The following is a 22,266-nucleotide window of genomic DNA, read 5'->3' as shown; positions in this document are numbered from 1 at the left end:
TCACTGGTACAAAAACAAAATACCATCATTTCTGTCCAACATGGAATAGTTTCCGATCTCTATTTTTTGCAAACCCTAAATTAATAATCATTCACATAGCTACATGCATTAAAAAACTAAAGGTTTCTGTAGCTAATCCTCACTCCCTTTTACCCATCCAGCCAATCAACATTCAAGAGCCTAAATGTGCTGACCACTTTTTCTATGTAACGCTTATTTTACAGCAGTGAATAAGAAGACAGAAAAATCAAATCCACAAATAAACGAGAATTCTAAATAGCGTTACCTGCTATGAAGAAAAACAGAGTGAATTTATGATAAGAGCATAATGGGAGAGGAATAGGAAAGGACAGCCAGGGAGGTCAAATCCTACTGATTTTTTTTTGAAAGAAACTTTTATATTTACATAATTATTACAAAGATAGTACAAAGAATTCCCATCTACACAGCTTTCCAATTATTAACATCGTATTAGTATGGTATATTTGTTATAATTAATGAACTTGTAACTTTTTATACATAAAGACTGGAGCTATGCATCTTTTTTATTATATATTATTATACATTTTTATTAACTATAGTCCCCTTTATTCAGATTTCTTCAGTTTTTACCTAATACCTTTTTTCTATTTCAGGTTCCATTCGGGATACAATAACATTACATTTAGTAGTCATGTTTCCTTGCACTCCTTGTTTGAGAGTTTTTCAAAAAGACTTTGTTTTTGATGACCCTGACAGCTTTGAAAGGTACTTGTCAGATCCCTCAGTTGAGATTTGTCTTATGTTTTTCTCATGATCAGATGGGTTAATGTATTTTTGGGAGGAAAACCACAGGGGCAAGATTCTATTCTCATGACATCAAACCAAGCATATTATCTGATATGAATTGAGTCATGCCACCCACAAAGATACATTCAAGTCCTAATTTCCAGTCCTGTGGATGTGAAACCATTGGTATATAGGATCTTTGAAGATCCTGTGAAGGTGAGGCCAAAATGAATCAGGGCAGACCTTAATCCAATACGATAGAAGGTCCTCAGAGGGAGAAGAAATTTGGGCACAGAAGTAGGAGTCAGGAGGAAAAAGGAGAGAGATGGCCACTTGATGGAGGTAGAGACTGAGTTAGGGATTGCCAGCAAATCAGCACCAGAATGATACAGACTGCAGAGAATATGTGGCCTGCTGACACCTTGATTTTAGACTTACAGCCTCTAAAACTGAAAGAAAATAAGTTCTTGTTATTTAAGCCAACCAGCCTGTGACATGTTATAGCAGCCATGGCAAACTTAACACTGTTGGTGCTAACATTTATCACCTAGCTTTATATTTATCTCCTGGTTATTTTAATTGCCATTGCCTTAAAGCTGTGTAAGCTCTGTGTCCTTTTATTATTATATTTTTATTTTATTTATTTATTTATTTTTAAATTTCTCTCCCCTTCCCCCCCACCCCGCCCCAGTTGTCTGTTTTGTGTTCATTCACTGCGTGTTCTTTTGTCCGCTTCTGTTGTTGTCAGTGGCATGGGAATCTGTGTCTCTTTTTGTTGTTGTTGTTGTGTCATCTTGCTGCATCAGCTCTCCATGTGGGTGGCACCATTCCTGGGCAGGCTGCACTTTCTTTTGCACTGGGCGGCTCTCCTTATGGGGCGCACTCCTTGCGTGTGGGGCTCCCCTACACGGGGACACCCCTGCGTGGCCTGGCACTCCTTGCGCGCATCAGCGCTGCGCATGGGCCAGCTCCACACAGGTCAAAGAAGCCCGGGGTTTGAACCGCGGACCTCCCATGTGGTAGACGGATGCCCTAACCACTGGGCCAAGTCCACTTCCCCTATTATTATATTTTTAATTAGAGTTTTAGTTGGATGTTCAAGAAGCATTACTTAAAAAAATGAAATAAAACAGAAAAGGATAGGATAAAATCTAGCTTTTACTTCTGGATACATAAACATACATATTTATACATACATATCTGTTTGAAATGGATACCTGCTGAAGCAATCATAACCTAAGTGACAAATCCTATAAATAGGGGAAACCATGAAGAGTGTTAAGCTGACATTCTGTAGCTGTCTTTTCCCTCAGGATATGTGCTGGTCTAGAGGAAGAACTTGAGAATCCAGGCAAAAGACAAGGCAGAGGGCCACTACTAAAAAGAGAGAAAAGAAGAGCTTTTAAGTCTCGTAGGACTGAACAAACAAAAATAGGAAAACTTGAAATGCCAGGATTCTGAGGAAAGAGGAAGTACAGAGAACTGGCTCAAAAATATGCTAGTTTTTCCTTTCCCTTCAAAACATCTGCAGAATTTTGAAGCTGCTGAGGGGGTAGGCATGGGGGGGAGAGCCGGAGGTAAAAAGCCCAACAGAAAACTTCTGAAAAGCAGGAAAGCTGAGCAATGCTGAGGAAACCAGGATTAGATAGAGTTCAAGTCGAGACAATGGAGGAAGGGTCCTAGGGATCACACTAGGCTCTCAGAGGGGAAATCTATGTCTTACAATTTACACATTAAAATACATATTGGTGGTAATGAATTAAAACATTGAATAAACAGGAGTCTGAGTCAATACTGACATAAATAAATGAATAAATTACAAGTTTGACAAAGTACAAGTTATTTGAATAGTTGCAAAATACCACTCCACAGAATACTAATTACTAATGGAAAACTTTCAATGGAGAAGTCTGGCAGATGCCACATAAATCAAGTAACCAAAGGGAAAATAACGGGGGGGGAGGTGGAGGTATATGGGGACCTCATATTTTTTTAATGTAACATTAAAAAAGACAAAAAAAAATTCTGGGGTGATGGGGTGTAAGTTATTTTCAAATGATTCAAGAAAGAAAGTAAAAAGGCATTCATACATTATGTTTGAGACTGTTTCAAAATAAAAAATAAGTTGAAAAAAGGAGAGGAAAAGACAAAACAGATGACCAAGTAGAATTTTACCAGAAAATCAAATTCTATCAAAAGAAGAATCAAATGGTAGTTTTAGATGTAAAAAATAAACCAACTAAAATTAATAGATGGGTTTAACAACAGAGAATATTGAGCTAAAGAGGGATTTAATGAAATAAAAGATTGGTTATTAGAAAATATCTAGGGACTTCTAGGAAGATGGGAGATTAGGAAAACATGGGACTAATTTTTCTTCCAGAAAATTAGCAAGAGGAAAGGCAGAAGCAGCCTGGAAAAACATCTTCTAGGGTTTAGGACACAGGGAAGGCTGAATACCATTGAGAAAAGAGAAGGAAAAAGGAAAAGAACTGCTACGGCAAAACTCCTCCCTTCCCAAGGCCCTAGGAAGCGGTCTGCAACCCATTACTGAACCCAGAGTCCAGTTTTAAGCAACTGTAACAGGGACAATCCTAAAGACCCAGAACAGTATGAACCAAGAATCAAAAGAACAGCAGTAACATACAGCCTCTGGCCACTAAGTCCCTATAAAAGAGAGGGAAACTCACCATCTGGGTAAACTCATCAACCTAACCAGATGCGTAAAATTAAACATTACCAAAAAATTAAGAGCCATCCTAAGAAAATGGAAGACATAGCCCAATAAAAGGAATATATCAAAGCCCAAGAAGAGATGCAGGATCTGAGACAACTAATTAAGAAGATGCATGCAAAGTTCAACTGAGTAAATCAAATTAATGAGTTGAAAGACAATACTACCAAAGAGATGAACAATAAAGGAGACACTGGGAGAAGGAGATGTGGCTCAAATAACTGGGCTTCTGCCTACCACATGGGAGGTCCTGGGTTCAGTTTCTTGTGTTTCCTGGAGAAGATGAGCTGGCGCGGTGGGCAGTCGGGGCAACCTAACGCAACAAGACGATGCAACAAAAGACTCACAATGAGAGACACTATAAACCAAGGAGCTGAGGTGGCTCGGGTGACTAGGCGCCCCTCTCCCACATGGGAGATCTCAGTTCGGTTCCCAGTGCCTCCTGAAGAGAAGATGAACAGACACAGAGAGCACAAAGCAAATGGACACAGAGAGCAGACAACAACTGCAACAACAGTGGTGGTGGGGTGTAAATAAATAAAATAAATCTTGAAAAAAAAAGACACTAGGCGAACACAAAGAAGAATCTGAAAACCTGAGTAGAAAGTAACAGAGCTCATGGGAATGCACAACAAAAAAGGTGAGATAAAAAATACAGTAGAGGGAAGCAGATGTGGCTCAAGTGATAGGGTCTCTGCCTACCATATAGGAGGAACTGGGTTTGATCCCTGGGACCTCCTGATGAAAAAGAAGAAGAGAAAGTGTGCCTGCGTGGGGAGCCAGTGGCGAGCCAAGTGCCCATGTGGCAAGCCAAGTGCCTGTATGGCGAGTTAGTGCCCACGCAACTGAGTCATGCAGCAAGATGATGATGCAACAAAAAGAGAGACGAAAGGTAAAGTCAAGGTGAAGTGCAGCAGAGACCAGGAACTGAGGTGGCACAATCAACGGGGAACCTCTCTCCACATCAGAGGTCCCCAGAATCGAATCCCAGTGAATCCTAGAGGAGAAAGATGAGAGAGAAGACAGAGATACAGAAGATCACACAGTGAATGGACACAGAAAGCAAAAACAGGCGAGGGGAGGAGAGGGGAGGGAAAGAAAAAAGTATAGTACAGACATACAACAGAAGTGAAGAATTTTCTTGTATGTTGTTTATTATTATTATTGAAATAATGAAAATCCTCTAATAATGACTGAAGTGATAAATGTACAACTATGTGATTATACCAATACCACTGATTGTACACTCTGGATGAACTGTATGCCTTATTAATATGTGCCAATAAAATAGATTTGTTTAAAAAAAAAAAGTTAGAGGGGAGCAGATGTAGCTCAAGGATTTGAGTGCCTGCTTCCTATATACAAGGTTCCAGGTTCAATCTCTGGTACCTCCTAGAAATAAACAAATGAAAAAAAACAACTCTCAATAGGGAGCAGATGAAGCTCAGTGGTTGAGCAACTGCTTCCCACGTATTAGGCCCTGGGTTCCATGGCCAGTACCTTCTAAAAAACAAAAAGCAAAAAATAGTGGAGGCACACAACAGTAGATTTAAAATGACAGAAGAAAGAATAACTGATACCAAAGACAGAACAGCTGAAATTGAAGAGAGAAAATGGAAAACAATGAGCAGGGACTCGGAGTTGAATGATAACACGAAATTCAACAACATACATGTCATGGGAGTTCCAGAAGGAGAGAGAAGGGAAAAGGGGACAGAAAGAGTATTTAAGGAAATAATAGCTGAAAATTTCCCAACTCTTATGAAAGAAATGAACTTACATGTCCAAGAAGTGCAGCATACCCCAATCAGAATAAATCTGAGTAGACCTACTCCAAGGCACATACTACCAGAATATCACATTTCAAAGATAAAGAGAAAATTCGAGAGCAGTGAGGAAGAAGAAAACCATCACATACAAGGGACACTCAGTAAAACTTAGTGTAGATTTCTATTCAGAAACCATGGAGGCGAGAAGACAGCAGTATGATACAATTAAGATATTGAAAGAGAAAAACTGCCAGCTGAAAATTCTTTATCAGGCAAAATTGCCCTTCAAATATGAAGGTGAGTTTAAAATATTCACAAATAAACAAATACTAAGAGAGTTCGTAAAAAACAATCCACCTTTGCAAGGAATATTAAAGGAAGCCTTAGAGTCTGAAAGAAAAAGACAGGAGACAGAGGCTTGAAGGAGAGTAGAGAAGAAAGAATAGCAGAAAAGATAACCAAGAGTAAAAAGACAAATGAAAATAAGATATGACAAATTTTTAAAACCAAAGAATAAAATGGTATGAGTAAATAATATATTTACAGTAATACTGAATGTGAATGGATTAAACTCCCCAATCAAAAGATATAGGCTGACAGAATGGATAAAAAACATAAGCCATCCATATGCTGCCTACAAGAGACCCACTTTAGACCCAGGGATACAAACTGGCTGAAAGTAAAAGGTTGGAAAAAGACACTCCACAGAAACCAAAAAAAGGGTAGGAGCTATAAAGTCAGACAAAACAGACTTTAAATGCAAAAAAGCTCTAAGACAGAGAAGACCATTATATATTAATAAAAGGGACAAACCACCAGAAGAAGTAACAGTCATGAATATCTATGCATCCAATCAGGGTGCCCCAAAACACACAATGCAAACTATGTAAAAACTGAAGGGAAAAACAGACATCTCTACAATGATAGTTGGAGACTTACCACATCCTTAGAACAACTACACAGAAGAACAACAAAAAAAGAGAGAACCTGAACAATATGATAAACGAGTTAGACTTCACAGACATGAATAGAACATTGCACCCAAACTCAGCAGGTTATATATTCTTCTCAAGTGCTCATGGAGCTTTCTCCAGGATAGATCACATGTTAGGTCACAATGCAAGCCTCAATACAGAGAAAAAGAATGAAATTATAAAAAGCACCAACTCAGATCATAATGGAAAGAAACTGGAAATCAAATAATAAACAGGAAAGAGGTACATTTGCAAATGTAGGGGCTAAGTAACACACTCCTAAGTAATCAGTGGGTCAAAGAAGAAACTGTAAATGAAATTAATAAACATTGAGATGAATGAAAACGAAACACTACTTACCAAAACTTACCAAACACTACTTACCAAAACTTACCAAAACAATGAAGGTAGAACTGAGAGAGGAATTTATAGCCCTAAATACCTATATTTAAAAAAAGAGCAAAAATCAAAGATCTAACAGGACTGGAAAAACTAGAAAAAGAAGAGCAAACCACTCCCAAAGCAAGCAGAAGGAAAGAAATAATAAAGATTAGAGCAGAAATAAATGAAATTGAGGAAAAAAAACAACAGAGAAAATCAACAAAACCAAAAGCTCGTTCTTTGATAAGAACAATAAAATTGACAAACCCCTAGCAAGACTAAAAGAAAAAGAGAAGACATAAATAAATTTTAAAGATCAGAAATGAAAGTGGGAAAGTTAAGACTGAGACCACGGAAATAAAAAGGATCGTAAGTGGATATTATGAGAAACTATATGCCAGTTAACTAGCCAACCTAGATGAAATGGACAAATTTGTAGAAATGCACAAACAACCTACACTGAAGTTATAAGAAATACAAGAACTTAACAAACCAATCACACTTAAAGAGATTGAATTTGCCATCAAAAATCTCCCAACAAAGAAAAACCCAAGACAAAATGGCTTCACAGGTGAATTCTACCAAGCATTTCAAAAAGAACTAACACCAATCATGGTAAAACTCTTCCAAAAAATTGTAGAGGAGGGAAAATTACCTAGCAGATTTTATGAAGCCAACATCACCCTAATATCAAAGTCAGGTAAAGACACAACAAGAAAAGAAAATTACAAAACAATCCCTCTAATGAATATAGATGAAAAAATTCTCAACAAAATACTTGCAAATAGACTCCAACAGTATATGAAAAGACTTATACATTACAACAAAGTGGGATTTATTACTGGTATGAAAGGTTGATTCAACATAAGAAAAGCAATTAACATCATAAATACACATGTGGCAGTTTGATATTATTTATGAATTCAAAAAGAGATATTGATTATGTTTGTAAACTGGTCTGTTTCTCTGGGCTTAATACCCCTTTGACCATATTAAATTGAGAGGTTTCAGTTTTACTTTACTGTAAGATTAGGGCTTTGATTTGACCACATCACTACTATCCCGGGTTGAGTCCCTACCCTCTTGGTGGGCGATTTAAGTGGACACTCAATCAAGAACACAAAGTAACAGAGAGAAGAACAAGGAGGAAGAGAGACAGCTCCGTATCACAAAAGAGGCCCCGGGAAGAGACAGCTTGATAGTCTTGACTTTGTCAAGAGACAAGAGCAGTTGAGCCTAGAAAGAAATGAGCCCTCCAGCCTGCAGGTGAGATAGGAAGCTGGGCCCAGGGAGCCATAAGAGAAGAGGAAGGCTGAACCCTGGCAGGGACTGGCAACCATATTGCTCTAACATCTGGCAACAGAGTTTGATGAGGAAGTAACTTTGAATTGGACTCTTCAGGGCCTTGTAACTGTAAGCTTTTACCCCAGATAATACCCTTTATAAAAGCCAACAGACTGCTGGAACTTTGCATCAGCACCCCTTTCCACATTAACAAATTGGAAAACAATGACACGATCATCTCGAACGATGGAGAAAAGGCATTGTACAAAATCCAGCATCCTTTCTTGATAAAAACATTTCAAAAGATAGGAATAGAAGGGAAATTCCCCAATATGATAAAAGACATGTATGAAAAACCCACAGCCAACATTGTACTCAATGGGGAAAGGCTGAAAGTTTTCCTGCTAAGATAGAGAACAAGACAAGGATGTCCACTGTCACCATCATTATTCACCATTGTACTAGAAGTTCTAGCTAAAGGAATTAGACAAGAAAAAAAAATTAAAGCCATTTGAATAGAAAAAGGAAGTAAAACTGTCTCTATTTGCAAATGACAAGATCCAATATTTAGAAAATTCTGAAATGTCTATGATAAAGCTACCTAAGTTAATAAATGAGTTAAGTGAAATGGCAGGACACAAGATCAACATGCAAAAATCAGTAATGTTTTTGTATACTACTATTGAACAATTGAGGAGGAAATCAGGGGAAAAAATCCTATTTACAATAACAACAAAAAGACCCAAATACCTAGAATTGATTTAACCAAAGAAGTACAGGGCCTGTATGCAGAAAACTACAAAACAATGCTAAAAAGAAATCAATGAAGACCTAAACAAATGGAAAAACATTCTGTGTTCATGGATTGGAAGACAAAATATTGTGAAGATGTAAATCCTACCCAGACTGATTTATTGATTCAATGCAATACCAATCAAAATTCGAACAGCTAATGGGAAGCGGATGTGGCTCAACTGATAGAGCATCTGCCTACCATATAGGAGGTCCAGGGTTCGGTACCCAGGGCCTCCTGGCCCCATGTGGTGAGCTGGCCCATGCGCTGTGCTGTCACACGCAAGGAGTGCAAAGCCACTCAAGGGTGCCCCCTGCATAGGGGTGCCCCACACGCAAGGAGTGTGCCCCGCAAAGAGAGCTGGCCCACACAAAGAAAGCGCAGCCCGCCCAGGAATGGCGCCACACACACAGAGAGCTGACACAGCAAGATGAAGCAACAAAAAGAGATACAGATTCGCAGTGCCGCCTGACAAGAATGCAAGTGGACAGAGAAGAACACACAGCGAAAGGAAACAGAGAGCATACAACAGGGTGGGGGGAAGGGGAGAGAAATAAATAAAAATTAAATCTTAAAAAAACAATAATAATTCCAACAGCTAAAAGACAATTACCAAATTCATTTGGAAGGTCAAGTGCACCAAAGAGCCAAAAGCATTCTAAAAAAGATGAGCGATATGGGAGACATTTCACTGCCTGACCTTGAAATATATGACAAAGCTACAGTGTTCAAAACAGCATGGCAGGGAAGCAGACTTGGCCCAATGGATAGGGCATCTGTCTACCACATGGGAGGTCCACAGTTCAAATCCTGGGCTCCCTTAACCTGTGTGGAGCTGGCCCATGTGCAGTGCTAATGCAGGCAAGGAGTGCCCTGCCACGCAGGGGTGTCCCCCGCCTAGGGGAGCCTCACGCGCAAGCAGTGCACCCCATGAGGAGAGCCGCCCAACGTGAAAGAAAGTGCTGCCTGCCCAGGAATGGCGCCACACACACAGAGAACTGACACATCATGATGACACAACAAACAGAAACACAGATTCCCGGTGCCGCTGATAAGGATAGAAGCGGTCACAAAGGGCAGACAAGGGGGGGGGGGGGGTTGGGGGTGGAAGGAGAAAGAAACAAATAAAATCTTTAAAAAAACAAAAAAACAGTATGGTGCTCGGGAAGCAGGTGTGGCTCAAGCAGTTGGGTGCCTGCCTACCACATGGGAGGTCCCAGGTTCAGTTCCCAGTGCCTCCTAAAGAAGATGAGCAATAGGAAATGGATGTGGCACAACTAATTGGGCTCCCATCTACCATATAGGAGGTCCAGGATTCGATACCCAGGGCCTCCTGGTGAGGGCAAGCTGGCCCACGCAGCAAGCTGGCCCACACGGAGTGCCAGCCCATGTGGGAATGCCGCCCCACACAGGAGTGTCACACTGCATGAGAATGCCACTCAGCGTGGGAAAGCTACCCCATGCAGGAATGCTAGTCGACGCGGAAAGCTGGTGCAGCAAGATGACCCAACAAGAGACACAGAGAAGAGAAAATAAGAAGATGTAGTAGAACAGGGAGTTGTGGTGGTGCAAGAGAGTAATCGCCTCTCTCCCACTCCAGAAGGTCCCAGGATCGGTTCCCAGAGCTGCCTAATGAGAATACAAACAGACACTGAAGAACACACAGCAAATGGACACGGAGAGTAGAAAATAGGGGGAATGTGGGCAGGGTGAGAAATAAATGAAGAAAAAAAAAAAAGATGAGCAAGACAGTGAGCTGACGTGACAAGCTGACATAATGAGATAATGCAACAAAGAGACTAATGCAACAAGAGAAACAGTGAGGAAAAGAAAATGAGAGACACAACAAGCAGAGAGTAGAGGTGGCTCAAGTGATTGAGTGTCTTCCTCCTACATGGGAGGTCCCGGGTTCGGTTACCGATGCCTCCTGGAGAAGATGAGCAAGACAGCGAGCTGGCGTGATGTGCTGGTTCAACAGGCTGGTGTGGTGAACTGACGCAACAAGGAGACATAATGACTGAGACAACAAAACAGGGAGTAGACATGGCTCAAGCAACTGAGTACCCCTCTCCCACATGGGAGGTCCCAGGTTTGGTTCTTGGTGCCTCCTAAAGAGAAGACGAGTAGGACACAGCAAATGGAAACAGAGAGATCAGATATCAAGAGCAAACAATGGGGAGGGGAGGGATAAATTAATAAATAAAATAAATTTTAAAAAAAGAAAGAAATAACACTTAAAAAATAAACAGGGAACCGGCTGTGGGTCAATCAGGTGGGTTTCCGTCTACCATATGGGAGGCCCTGGGTTTGCATCCCAGGGCCTCCTTGTGAAGGCAGGCTCACCGGTACACTATGGAGTGCCGCCGAGCCCACAAGTGCCGCTGACAGCCTACTCAGCAAGGTGACATAATAAAAAGGGAGACAAGCAAAAACGCAGAAGAGTGCCATGACCGTGACCAGACACAGAGAGCAGACAGCAAGCAAGCCACAAGGAGGGGAGGGGAAATAAAATAAATAAATACAGACACAGAAGAACGCACAGCAAATGGACACAGACAGCAGACAGCATGCGCGCGTGTGCGCACACACACACACAAAGCTGCAAGTGGAGGGGGGATAAAAAAACAAACAAACAAAAAAAACAAAAAACAGGATGGTACTGGCATAAAAACAGACACATAGATCAGTAGAATAGAAATGAAAGTCCAGAAATAAACGCACATCTCTACAACCAAATGGTTTTCAACAAACCTACCTACAGTCTCTTCAACAAATGTGCTGAGAGAACTGAATATCTATAATTAAAAGAATGGAAGAGTACCCCTATCTCACTCCCTGTACAAGAGTCAACTCAAATGAATCAAGGATCTAAATGTAAAAGCCAGGACCATAGAACTACTAGAAGAAAATGTGGGAAACAGCTTAAAGACCTTGTGGTAGGTGGTGGTTTCTTGGACTATATACCCAAAGCATGTGCAATACAAGAAAAAATATATAAATGGGGACTGCTTCAAAATTAAATACTTTTGGGAAGTGGATGTGGCTCAAGCGACTGGGCTCCTATCTACCAAATGGGAAGTCCAGGGTTCAATTCCTGGGGCCTCCTGGTGAAGGCAACCTGGCCTGTGTGGAGAACTGGCCTGTGCAGAGAGCCGGTCCAAGTAGAGAGCTGGCCTGCACAGGAGTGGCCCATGTGAGCTGGCCTGAGTGGAGGGCTGGCGCAGCAAGATGACCAGCAAAAAGACACACAGAGGAAAGACAATAAGAGATGCAGCAGAACAGGGAGCTGAGGTGGTGCAAGAAATTGAGCACCTCTCCCACTGCAGAAGGTCCCAGGATTGGTTCCCAGTGGCGCCTAAAGAGAAGACAAGCAGACACAGTAGAATGCACAGTGAATGGACACAGTAAGCAGACAGGGAGAGAAATAAATAAATAAAACTTTAAAAAAACCACAACAACACATGTGCACCTCAAAGGACTTTGTCAAGAGGATGGAAAGGCAACCGACTCAATGGAAGAAAATATTTGGAAATCACATGTCTGATAAGGGTTTAATAACCATGATATATAGGTAGATGCTGCAACTCAACAAGAACAAAAAGGACAAATGACCCAATTACAAAATGGGCAAAAGACTCAAGTAGACAAATGCCCAAAGAAGAAATACAAATAGTGAAAAAACACATGAAAATTTGTTCAACGTCACTAGTAATTTTTAGGGAAATGCAAATCAAAACTACATTGAGATATCATTTCACACCTATTAGAATGACTACTATTAAGAAGAAGAGAACTACAAGTGTTGGAGAGAATGCAGAGATAGGAGCACTTATTCACTGTTGGTGTGAATGCAAAATGGTACAGTCACTATGGAGGACTCTTTGGCAGTTCCAAAGGAAGTCAGATAATAGATCTGCCTTGTGACTCGGCAACACCACCGAGTATATACCCAGAAGAACTGAAAACAGTGACGTGAATAGACATCAGCACACAAATCTTCATAGTGGCTTTATTCACAATTGCCAAAAAATGGAAAAAAACACAGGTGTCCATCAACCAATGAATGGATAAACAAAATTGTGATGTATACACACAATGGAACATTATGCAGCTGTAAGAAGAAATGAAGTTTAAAGCATATGACAACATAGACGGAGCTGGAGGACATTATGTTGAGTGAAGCCCAGACACAAAAGAACAAATACTGCATGACTGTGCTATGAACTAAAGATATTGTGTAATCTCATGGAGTTAATAACTTGCATATGGGTTACTAGAAAATAGACTGAGGTTAGAGAATAGAAAGCTGAGGATTACCTTGTACAAAACTGGTAAAAATGGTATGTGTTAATCTATGGAAATGAATAGAAAAGGTAGCCCAACATGTCTGTAACTAGCAGTACTATTATGGGGCAAGAAAAGGGTTTAAAGAGTAAGTCTTGGGCAGCAGACTTGGCCCAGTGGTTAGGGCGTCCGTCTACCACATGGGAGGTCCGCGGTTCAAACCCCGGGTCTCCTTGACCCGTGTGGAGCTGGCCCATGTGCAGTGCTGATGTGTGCAAGGAGTGCCATGACATGCAGGCTGTCCCCCGCGTAGAGGAGCCCCACGTGCAGGGAGTGCACCCCATAAGGAGGGAGAGCCGCCCAGCGTGAAAGAGAGCGCAGCCTGCCCAGGAATGGTGCCACACACACGGAGAGCTGACACAACAAGATGTCCCAATAAAAAGAAACACAGATTCCCGTGCCACTGACGAAAACAGAAGCGGACAAAGAAGACGCAGCAAATAGACACAGAGAACAGACAACTGGGTTGGGGGGGGGGGGAGACAGACAACTGGGTTGGGGGGGGGGAGAGAAATAAATAAATAAATCTTTAAAAAAAAAAAGTCTTGACATTTATATCTAATATTACTAAAAGGAAAGATAAAAAATGTACTATGGAACTGTATAACATAGTAAAACCACATGTGAAATATGAATGTGGGTAAAATTGCATATAGAAGACTGTTTATATTTGAAATTGAACAAATGTATGTTAACACTGAAAACTGTTAAAATCAGTCCAAAAAAAGAAAATAAAACAAAAACAAAAAAGCAACCACAAAAAACATGCTAAGTGAAAGAAACCAGAAAGTACTACATATTGTATGAATCCATTTATATAAAATATAAATGTAAATAAACTTTTATAAAGATGACAAGATTAGTTATGTAGGGCTGGGGAAGGTTGGCTAATAGATTTCTTCTTTGGAGTAATGAAATTGTTTTAAAATCTTTTGTGGGGGGTGGGGAGGGGGGTATATTGGAACCTCTTACTTCTTAAAAAAAATTTATTTCCTTCCACTTCCCCCTTTCGCCCCTCCCCCAGTTGTCTGCTCTCTGTGTCCTTTCGCTGTGTGTTCTTCTGTGTCTGCTTGCATTCTTGTAAGCAGTACCGGGAATCTGTGTCTCTTTTTGTTGTATCACCTTTCTGTGTCAGCTCTCTATGTATGCAGCACCACTCCTGGGCAGGCTGCACTTCTTTTGCACAGGGCGGCTCTCCTTACGGAGCACACTCCTTGCGTGTGGGGCTCCCCTACGTGGGGGACACCTGTGTGTGGCACAGCACTCCTTGCGGGCACCAGCACTGTGCATGGGCTAGCTCATCACATGCTTCAGGTGGCCCTCGGGTTTGAACCCTGGACCTCCCATGTGGTAGGCAGACACTCTATCAGTTAAGTCAAATCTGTGTCCCTCTTACGTTTTTGTTTTGTTTTGTTTTTAGTTCTTTTCAAAGATTTATTTTTCATTCATTTCTCTCCCCTTCCCCGCTACCCCCCCAGCTGTCTGCACTCTGTGCCCTTTCGGTGTGTGTTACTCTGTGTCCGCTTGTATTCTTGTCAGCAGCATGGAAATCTGTGTCTCCTTTTGTTGCGTCATCTTGCTGTGTCAGTTCTCCATGTGTGCGGCGCCATTCCTGGGCAGGCTGCGCTTTTTTCGCACTGGGCGGCTCTCCTTACGGGGCGAACTCCTTGCACATGGGGCTCCCCTACATGGGGACAACCCTGTGTGGCAGGGCACTCCTTGCACACATCAGCACTGGGCGTGGGTCAGCTTATCACACGGGTCAGGAGGCCCTGGGTTTGAACCTTGGACCTCCCATGTTGTAGGTGGATGCCCTATCTGTTGGGCCAAATCCACTTCCCTCTTACGTTTTTTAATGTAATGTTTTGTGTGATCTATTTATCTTGAAAAGAAAAAAAAAAAAAGACAATAAAAAAATAAATAAAATCTTTTGTGGTGATGAATGCACAACATTGTGATTATACTAAAAGCCACTGATTATACAATTTGTATAGATTATATGATATTCATATATGAGATAGATGAATATATCTCAATAAGACTGTTTAATAAATAAGTAATTGTGCAGGAATAGCCAGAAACAGAAGCTATGTACAGCAGGGGAAACAAAGAGATTGAGGGGTGAATAATTTTCCTGCTAGTTTGTTTTTTTCTTTATTATTACTGAAATAATGTGATGAATGCAAAACTATGTGATTATACCAGATACCAATGATTGTACACTTTGGGTTCACTGTATGTTTTATTAATATGTATCAATAAAATTGATTTGTTAAAAAAAAATCTAGAAGGAAGCAGAGAGAAGAAAATGATTGAAAATATAGAAAAGAACATAAAAACATTTAGAACACATTGATGAGATCTAATATACATACAAATAGAGCTCTAAAAGGAGACAAGAGAGAATGGAATAGAATCAATATTATATCCATAGCTAAGAATTCCCAAAATTGATAGAAAAGCATGAAGCCACAAATTCAAAATGTTCTGCAAACCCCAAGCCAGATGAACACAAAACTACACCTAAGCACATCATTGTATAACTACTAAAAACCACAGAGAAAATACTAATAACAGAGAAAAAAAGAAGTATATTGAAAAATACAATGAGACAAATGATTGACTTCTCACTGAAATGATAGCAACTCATCAGAAAATTGAATAATATCTTTGCAGTATTGAAAGAACTGCCAACCATAGAATTCTATAGCTGGAGGTAAAAATGACATTTTCAAAATACTAAAATTTAAAGAGTCGGCCACCATCACAACTATATCAAAAGAATATTCTTCAGGAAAAAAGAAAAAAAAAAAAAGGGATCCCAGATGGTATGTCAAAGATGCAGACCTTAATGCCAAGCAAAAAAAAAAAGATAAATTAAACACTAACTAAATCAAACTGTAGAGTTTATATATATATATATATATGAAACATTAATTGGGAAGGTAGAAGCAGTCCCCTTGGTAATACCTGCAAGGAACCCAAAATCAGCAGCAGGTAGGAGGCTGAAGAACTGAGCAGAAATTTCAACAGCTCCCGAGAACTATAGTCAGAGTTGAGAGTTTACATCCTGTGAAGTTGTGGGGCTTAGTAAATAAGGCCATATCCTAGGATCAAGGGCAAAACCAAATAGACCCACACTAATGAGGCCTAAAACCAAGCCTTTAGATCATCAACTGACTGCCAGGGAAAAACTGGATTGCCAGGGAAAATCTCAATACTTTTTAAAAGAAAAAGACAGAAACTAGAGTTTCCACAAGTATCACCCAAAATATACACTATAAAATAAATAGCAAAGAAACAAGAAAATGTGACCAATAAAAAAAAAAATCAAGGAAAAACCAGTCAATAGGGTATACCTATAAATGACCCAGACACTGGAATGAAAGGACAAGGTCTTTAAAAGCGTGATTATAAATACGTTGAAGAGTTTATAGGAAAAGATGAAAAATGAATGGATGAACAGATACCTCAATAAAAAAAAATAACTCCTAAAAGGAACCAAATGGAAATTCTAGAACTGAAGAACACCGTTATCTAAAATAAAAAACTCATTAGACAGTTTTTGTTAGCAGACTGGACTCAGCCAAAGAAAGAAATCTGTGAACTTGAAAACTGGTGAATATAAATTATCCAAGATATAGAGAGAAAAAAAAGAAAGAGTAAAACAGATCAGAAACCCAAGACCATATGGGGTGTACAAATGGAGTCCCAGAGGAGAAGAGGAAATTAAAAGAGAAGAAATATTAGAAGATATAATGATCAAATATGTTCCAAACTGGATAAAAGAGATCAAATCACAGATCCAAAAACCTCAGTGAACCACAAGAAGGATAAACACAAAAGACATCTTGCCATATTTGATTTCTCATTAAAACAAAGGAAGCCAGAAAGGAAGAACAGTTTTGATAGTGAAAGAAAAAACAGTCAATTTAGAGTTCTAAGTCTAGATTAAATGTTTTTCAAAAGTGAAGGTAAGCGGAGGAGGTGTAGCTCAGTGATTAAGAGCCTGTTTCACATATACAAGGTCCTGGGTTCAATCCCCAGTACCTCCTAAAAAACAAAAACAAAAACAAAATGTAAAATAAAGACATTTTCAGACAAACAAAATCTGAGAAATTTATTACCAGCAAAAGTTACTAAAGGGAGTTTTTCAGGTTTAAGGGAAATGATCCCAGATGGAAACCTGGATCTGAGAAAAATAAAAAAATAAAAATTATAAACTTTATAAAGTACAAAGAAGTAAAATGAATAACAACAGCATAAAGTCCTGGGGGAAAGTAGGGAAAGTGAATTATATTACTGAAAGGTTTTTACATTGTTCATGAAGTGATATAATATTAATTTAAGGTACACTGTAGTAAGTTAGAGAAGCATAGTATAATTTCTAGAGCCGAGAGAGACAGAGAGAGAGAGAGAGAGAGAGAGAGAGAGAGAGAGAGAGAGAGAGAGAGAGAGAGAGAGAGAGAGAGAGAAATAAGCGTGTAAAAAAAAGGAGATAAAATGGGACAAAGAAACAAAGGAGGAAACCGACTTGGCCCAGTGGTTAGGGAGTCTGTCTACCACATGGGAGGTCCGCGGTTCAAACCCTGGGCCTCCTTGACCCGTGTGCAGCTGGCCCATGCACAGTGCTGATGCGCGCAAGGAGCGCCCTGCCACGCAGGGGTGTCCCCCGCGTAGGGGAGCCCCACGCGCAAAGGAGTGCGCCCCGTAAGGAGAGCCGCCCAGCGCGAAAGAAAGTGCAGCCTGCCCAGGAATGGCGCCGCCCACACTTCCCATGCTGCTGAAGACAACAGAAGCAGACAAAGAAACAAGACGCATAAGACGCAGTAAATAGACAAAGAGAACAGACAAACGGGGGGGGGTGTTAAATAAATAAATCTTAAAAAAAAAAAAGAAACAAAGGGCACATACTACATATAGAAAACAAATATCAAGATGGTAGACCCAAACATATCAATAGTTACCTTAAATATAAGTCAACTAAATACTTCAATTAAAAGGCAAAGATGGTCAAGACTGGATTAAAACAAAACCAAGACCCAATTATATGCTGTTTGTAAAAGACATTTAAATATAAAAACTTGTGGGATGCAGCTTAGAAGAAAATCTATTGTATTAAACATACATCTTTTTTAAAAGCTGAAAATCAATAATCTAAATACCTCAAGAAATTAGAAAAGAACAGCAAATTAAAATGCAACAAACGTAGAAGAAAACCTCATAATGTATTATTCCATGTAATAAAAGTAAATTTTGTTTCATGAACTTTTTCTGTGTGTATGGTCAAAAGCGTGTGTGTGTTCAGAGTTTCCATGTAAAATTTCTTTCTTGAGAATCATGGGGAAAAAAACTGGAAAATATGTTGCTTGGAGATTTAAGCTTTTTACCACTTGTCATCTGGATTACTTCAACAACCTCCTAACTTGTCTCCCTGACTTTCATCATCCTCTATTTTCCATTCTGCTATCAACAATCTTTCTAAATTGCAAACCTGATCACATCACTAGCAATACTTAAAATCCTACAAATGCCTCCCACTACTTTCAGGGTAAAATTAAAAAAACGTTAAAATAAAAAGTAGGTCTTTCCATAAGGCTTGTCCCTGACTACCCCTCTGGCTTTATTTATCTCCTTCTCCAGCTATAAGAAACTACTCTCAGGTACTCTAATTTTGCCATGCTTGCTTATGTTCCCATGTTTGTCAGAGAATATTGGCTTTCACCTTGGCTAGTAACTGCAACTTCAGAGTTCAGCTCCTTTAGAAAACTTTTCTCCATATCATCCATCCCCACTCTCAACTGTCCTATTTGTTCTCATAGTACCAAGTGGTTACCTCTATCTGCAACTCTATGCTTCACTGTTTTTTCTCTATCAGACCAAAAGTGTTCTATGACAGCAAAGTATCTCTTTTCTCTGTATTACACAGTGCTTGGCATAGAATGAACGTTCAATAAATGCTTGCTGAATTAATTTCCCCCAACTATTTATTGGGGACCCTCCAAAGAAGCCTGAATGATTTGATATATCTCATAAATAAAGGGCTAGGGAACACAGACCACTATTTAAAAATTATAAAATGGTCTTTTGTGTCACAATAGTGAACTGACCATTATCATACATTGTCTCTCCCCCCTGGGATCCTTATAAAATGACAGTAAAGGAACACAAAAGTATAAATTCGTAATGAAAAGTAGAGCTGAGAAAATTTCTACAAATTTTCAGAAAACAAAGTGGATGGAAGAGGGAAGAGTGATGAGGTAGAGTGGAGAAAAATGTGGTTTGTAGTAGCAAAAAGGGAGATACAGCTGGGAAAGGAGTTGATCTGTCTTGCAGAATCCATAAGAAGCTGTGATCCAAGAAATGAGTACCAGAGGGTAGAGTGGAATAGTGGGGCTGAAATCAATTTAAAGTGTGAATATCAAATACAATACAACCTTCTTCTGCAGTCTTCACACTTGGCAGCCAAGCAGCTATTACACCCGCCAGGCAAAGGAGTATGAGAGAAGTTTTCAAAGCAGTGAAATGTCCTGGTGAGACTCCAGGCTTCAAGTGTTCAGGGGCTCTGCAGCCTAACAGCTCCTCAACTACATAGTCTTTGGCTAAACCCAAGAGTAGATAATCACCATTTATGTACAGAGAATCACCAATCATATTTTTTCATACCTCATTTTAAAATATGAATGGTCAAAGAGGGATTATCTGTTATCTGAGGAAAGCTGAGTAAATGAATGAGAACTCTCAACCAAGAAAACAGGTGCGGTTTTCTTGGGAAATAAGATGATAATTCAAGGAAAAGAAAAAAGTTTTAGTATCCTTAGAGACACTGGATAATGTATCCATTAAATAAGAAAGGGATGCCATAAAAAAGGAACAGAAAACGAAAAGGAATTCTTAGAAATTTAAAATATGAATGTCAAACTTAAAACACCAAAAAGATGAAGCTGGAATTAAAAATGAAATCTCCCCAGGAAACAGAATAAAAAGATCAAGGATTAGAAAACGTGAGAACATACAAGATACAGAGCATCAATCTAGGAGTTCTAACATCTGATTAATTAGTATTCCAGAAAGAGAGAATAAAGACAGTGAAGAGAAAGAAATTATCCCGGAGTTGAATATCAATCTTCAGAATGAAAGAGCCCATCACATAAAGCAAAATTAAAGAAGTATAAAACCCCACACCTAGATACATCATGTAAACATTTCAGAAGGAAAAAGATCCTAAAAGACTCCAGACAGAAAAAAAGCAGCCACTTACAAAGGATCTTGCAAACACTTCATATCAAAAATACTAAAGACAGTGGGTTAGTACCTTCAAAGGTCTGACAGAAACTGATTTTCAATAAGCCAAACAATCAAAGCAAAGGAGAAAACAGAATAAAGACATTTTTAGACATATAAGGATTCAAAAACTGTACCACTCACAAGAGAAGGAAGTTAGTATGTATTTCTAAAACAGGGTAAATAAAGAAATAACAAATGAATACAATCTTTAGAAATATGGAGACAACTTAAAAGAAAAAATACCTAAATGAGTTCAAAAGGATTGCTTCTAGAAAGTAGACCCAGTGGGAGGAAAAAGCAGAAGATTGCTTTTCATTATTAGTCCTACAGTATCATATTCTTTTATGACCAAGCACAGTGACTAAAACTTTTAAAAGTAAGTATGAAACAGACAGTTTCTTTCAGAGGCTATTAGATAAATACCCAATTATCATTGCCCCTTCTGGCAGAGGGATGGTGAAGGCGGGGCCTTAAAAGTTCAGTCAATTTGTCATGGGATTCAGTAACAGGATATTTCCATCTGGTTTTATAGTGAAAGACAAATTAAAAGAAAAAAAAAAATTGCTCAATTTCATATCCTGTAACAGTACCCTGACACATTACCTTTGAAAGGCTAAAATATTAGGCTTCAATAAAGCAAAACTGTTAGGGCATGCGTGAGCTTTAGCGTAAGTTGCAGGTCTTAACCTAGACTCCACCATTTGTTAGCTATTTTATCCTGTTCAAGGTTACTAAGCCTCTTCAAAAGTGATAGCTTCACTTATGAAATGGAGAGAATACAGTTTATTTTAAAAATATATGAAACAGTCTCTGACAGCTAGTGAGCACTCAATATGAAATAGTTTAAATTATTACTTACATTGGCTACCACTTTTACTTCTTTGTACTGTGCTTCATAGAAAATTCCAGCATTTTCCAGTGCTTCTGTTAGGGAGGGCCCATTTTTCACCTGCTTATCTAATCCATTCACAAATTCCTCCAACTTAGAGCTTGCTTCTTCAAATTCTTTGGAGAACTTCTTCCCACCTGTTTTATCTAAAATAACAGAGTAAATATTCATACCAGAATAGAAGAAAAAAAGCAAAAAATTTAATTTTTTGAGGAAAATCCTTTTCTAGATGATTTGTGAACCTATTCTTGCTGTGTCAGTGTGTAACATTCCTAGTCTCAGTTTTAAAGTTTTTTTCAGGGAAACTTCTTGAAATAAAAAAACAGATTATTAAAATGATTCATGTGAATGCTAGAGTGAATGAAGCAAGAGTGCCTGATGAAGGCATCTTGTAATTAGGGTAAAGAAAAGTTAGTTCAACTAAAAGAAATGTATTGATTGCTTCCTTTTTTCACAAATTTGGAGACACATTGCTACTTAGGAATAATGGAATGAGGCATGCCCTTATGAGGCCTCACATTCCTCAAATAGAAATCTATAATATGCTTATGGGTTGTTCAGAGGATTAAATTAGTTAACATATGTTAAGTTCAAGGTATGGTGCAGGAACAATATATGGGCCAAAACAGTACCTGGTAATTATTTACTCAGTATTTCAAAAATATTTGTTATTATATATGAGGCTTTGTTCCAGATACTGGGGCTACAGACATGATCAAATAAAGATAATTTCTATTTTCATGAGGCTTACATTCCAATAAATTATTAGTATGATTATTTGCAATTTATAACATAAAGAAACGAGAACAACTAACTAGCTTTTATAGGGTGTTACAGTGACCTTGTCAGAGAGCACACCCAAACTAATTAATCACAAATGTAAAATATAAGTGTCAATATATAACTCAACACATCAAGAAAGGGAAGGAGGACAGGAATTTACTTATAAAGTTTATATGCATGAAACAGTTACTTGGGAAACCAGAGGTGCCACAACTGCTTTCTGTAACCTAAGATTCTCCTTATGGGAGAAGCCATTTGGA

General features: G+C 39.1%; 1 protein-coding gene across 4 annotated transcripts in view; it reads right to left on the bottom strand.

Moving 5' to 3' along the window:
- Positions 1 to 22,266, bottom strand: part of RPRD2 (regulation of nuclear pre-mRNA domain containing 2) — a 113,246-nt gene that overhangs the window by 14,708 nt on the left and 76,272 nt on the right. For all 4 annotated transcript variants that reach the window (XM_058275303.2, XM_058275302.2, XM_058275305.2 and 1 more), the window contains one exon: positions 21,194 to 21,369. In XM_058275303.2, coding sequence (XP_058131286.1) covers positions 21,194 to 21,369 — 176 coding nt within the window. The remainder of the gene's footprint in view (positions 1 to 21,193; positions 21,370 to 22,266) is intronic.

Source organism: Dasypus novemcinctus, chromosome 13 (genome assembly GCF_030445035.2).
Source record: "Dasypus novemcinctus isolate mDasNov1 chromosome 13, mDasNov1.1.hap2, whole genome shotgun sequence".
Lineage (NCBI taxonomy): Eukaryota > Metazoa > Chordata > Mammalia > Cingulata > Dasypodidae > Dasypus > Dasypus novemcinctus.
This window is presented reverse-complemented; position numbering and strand designations above follow the sequence as displayed.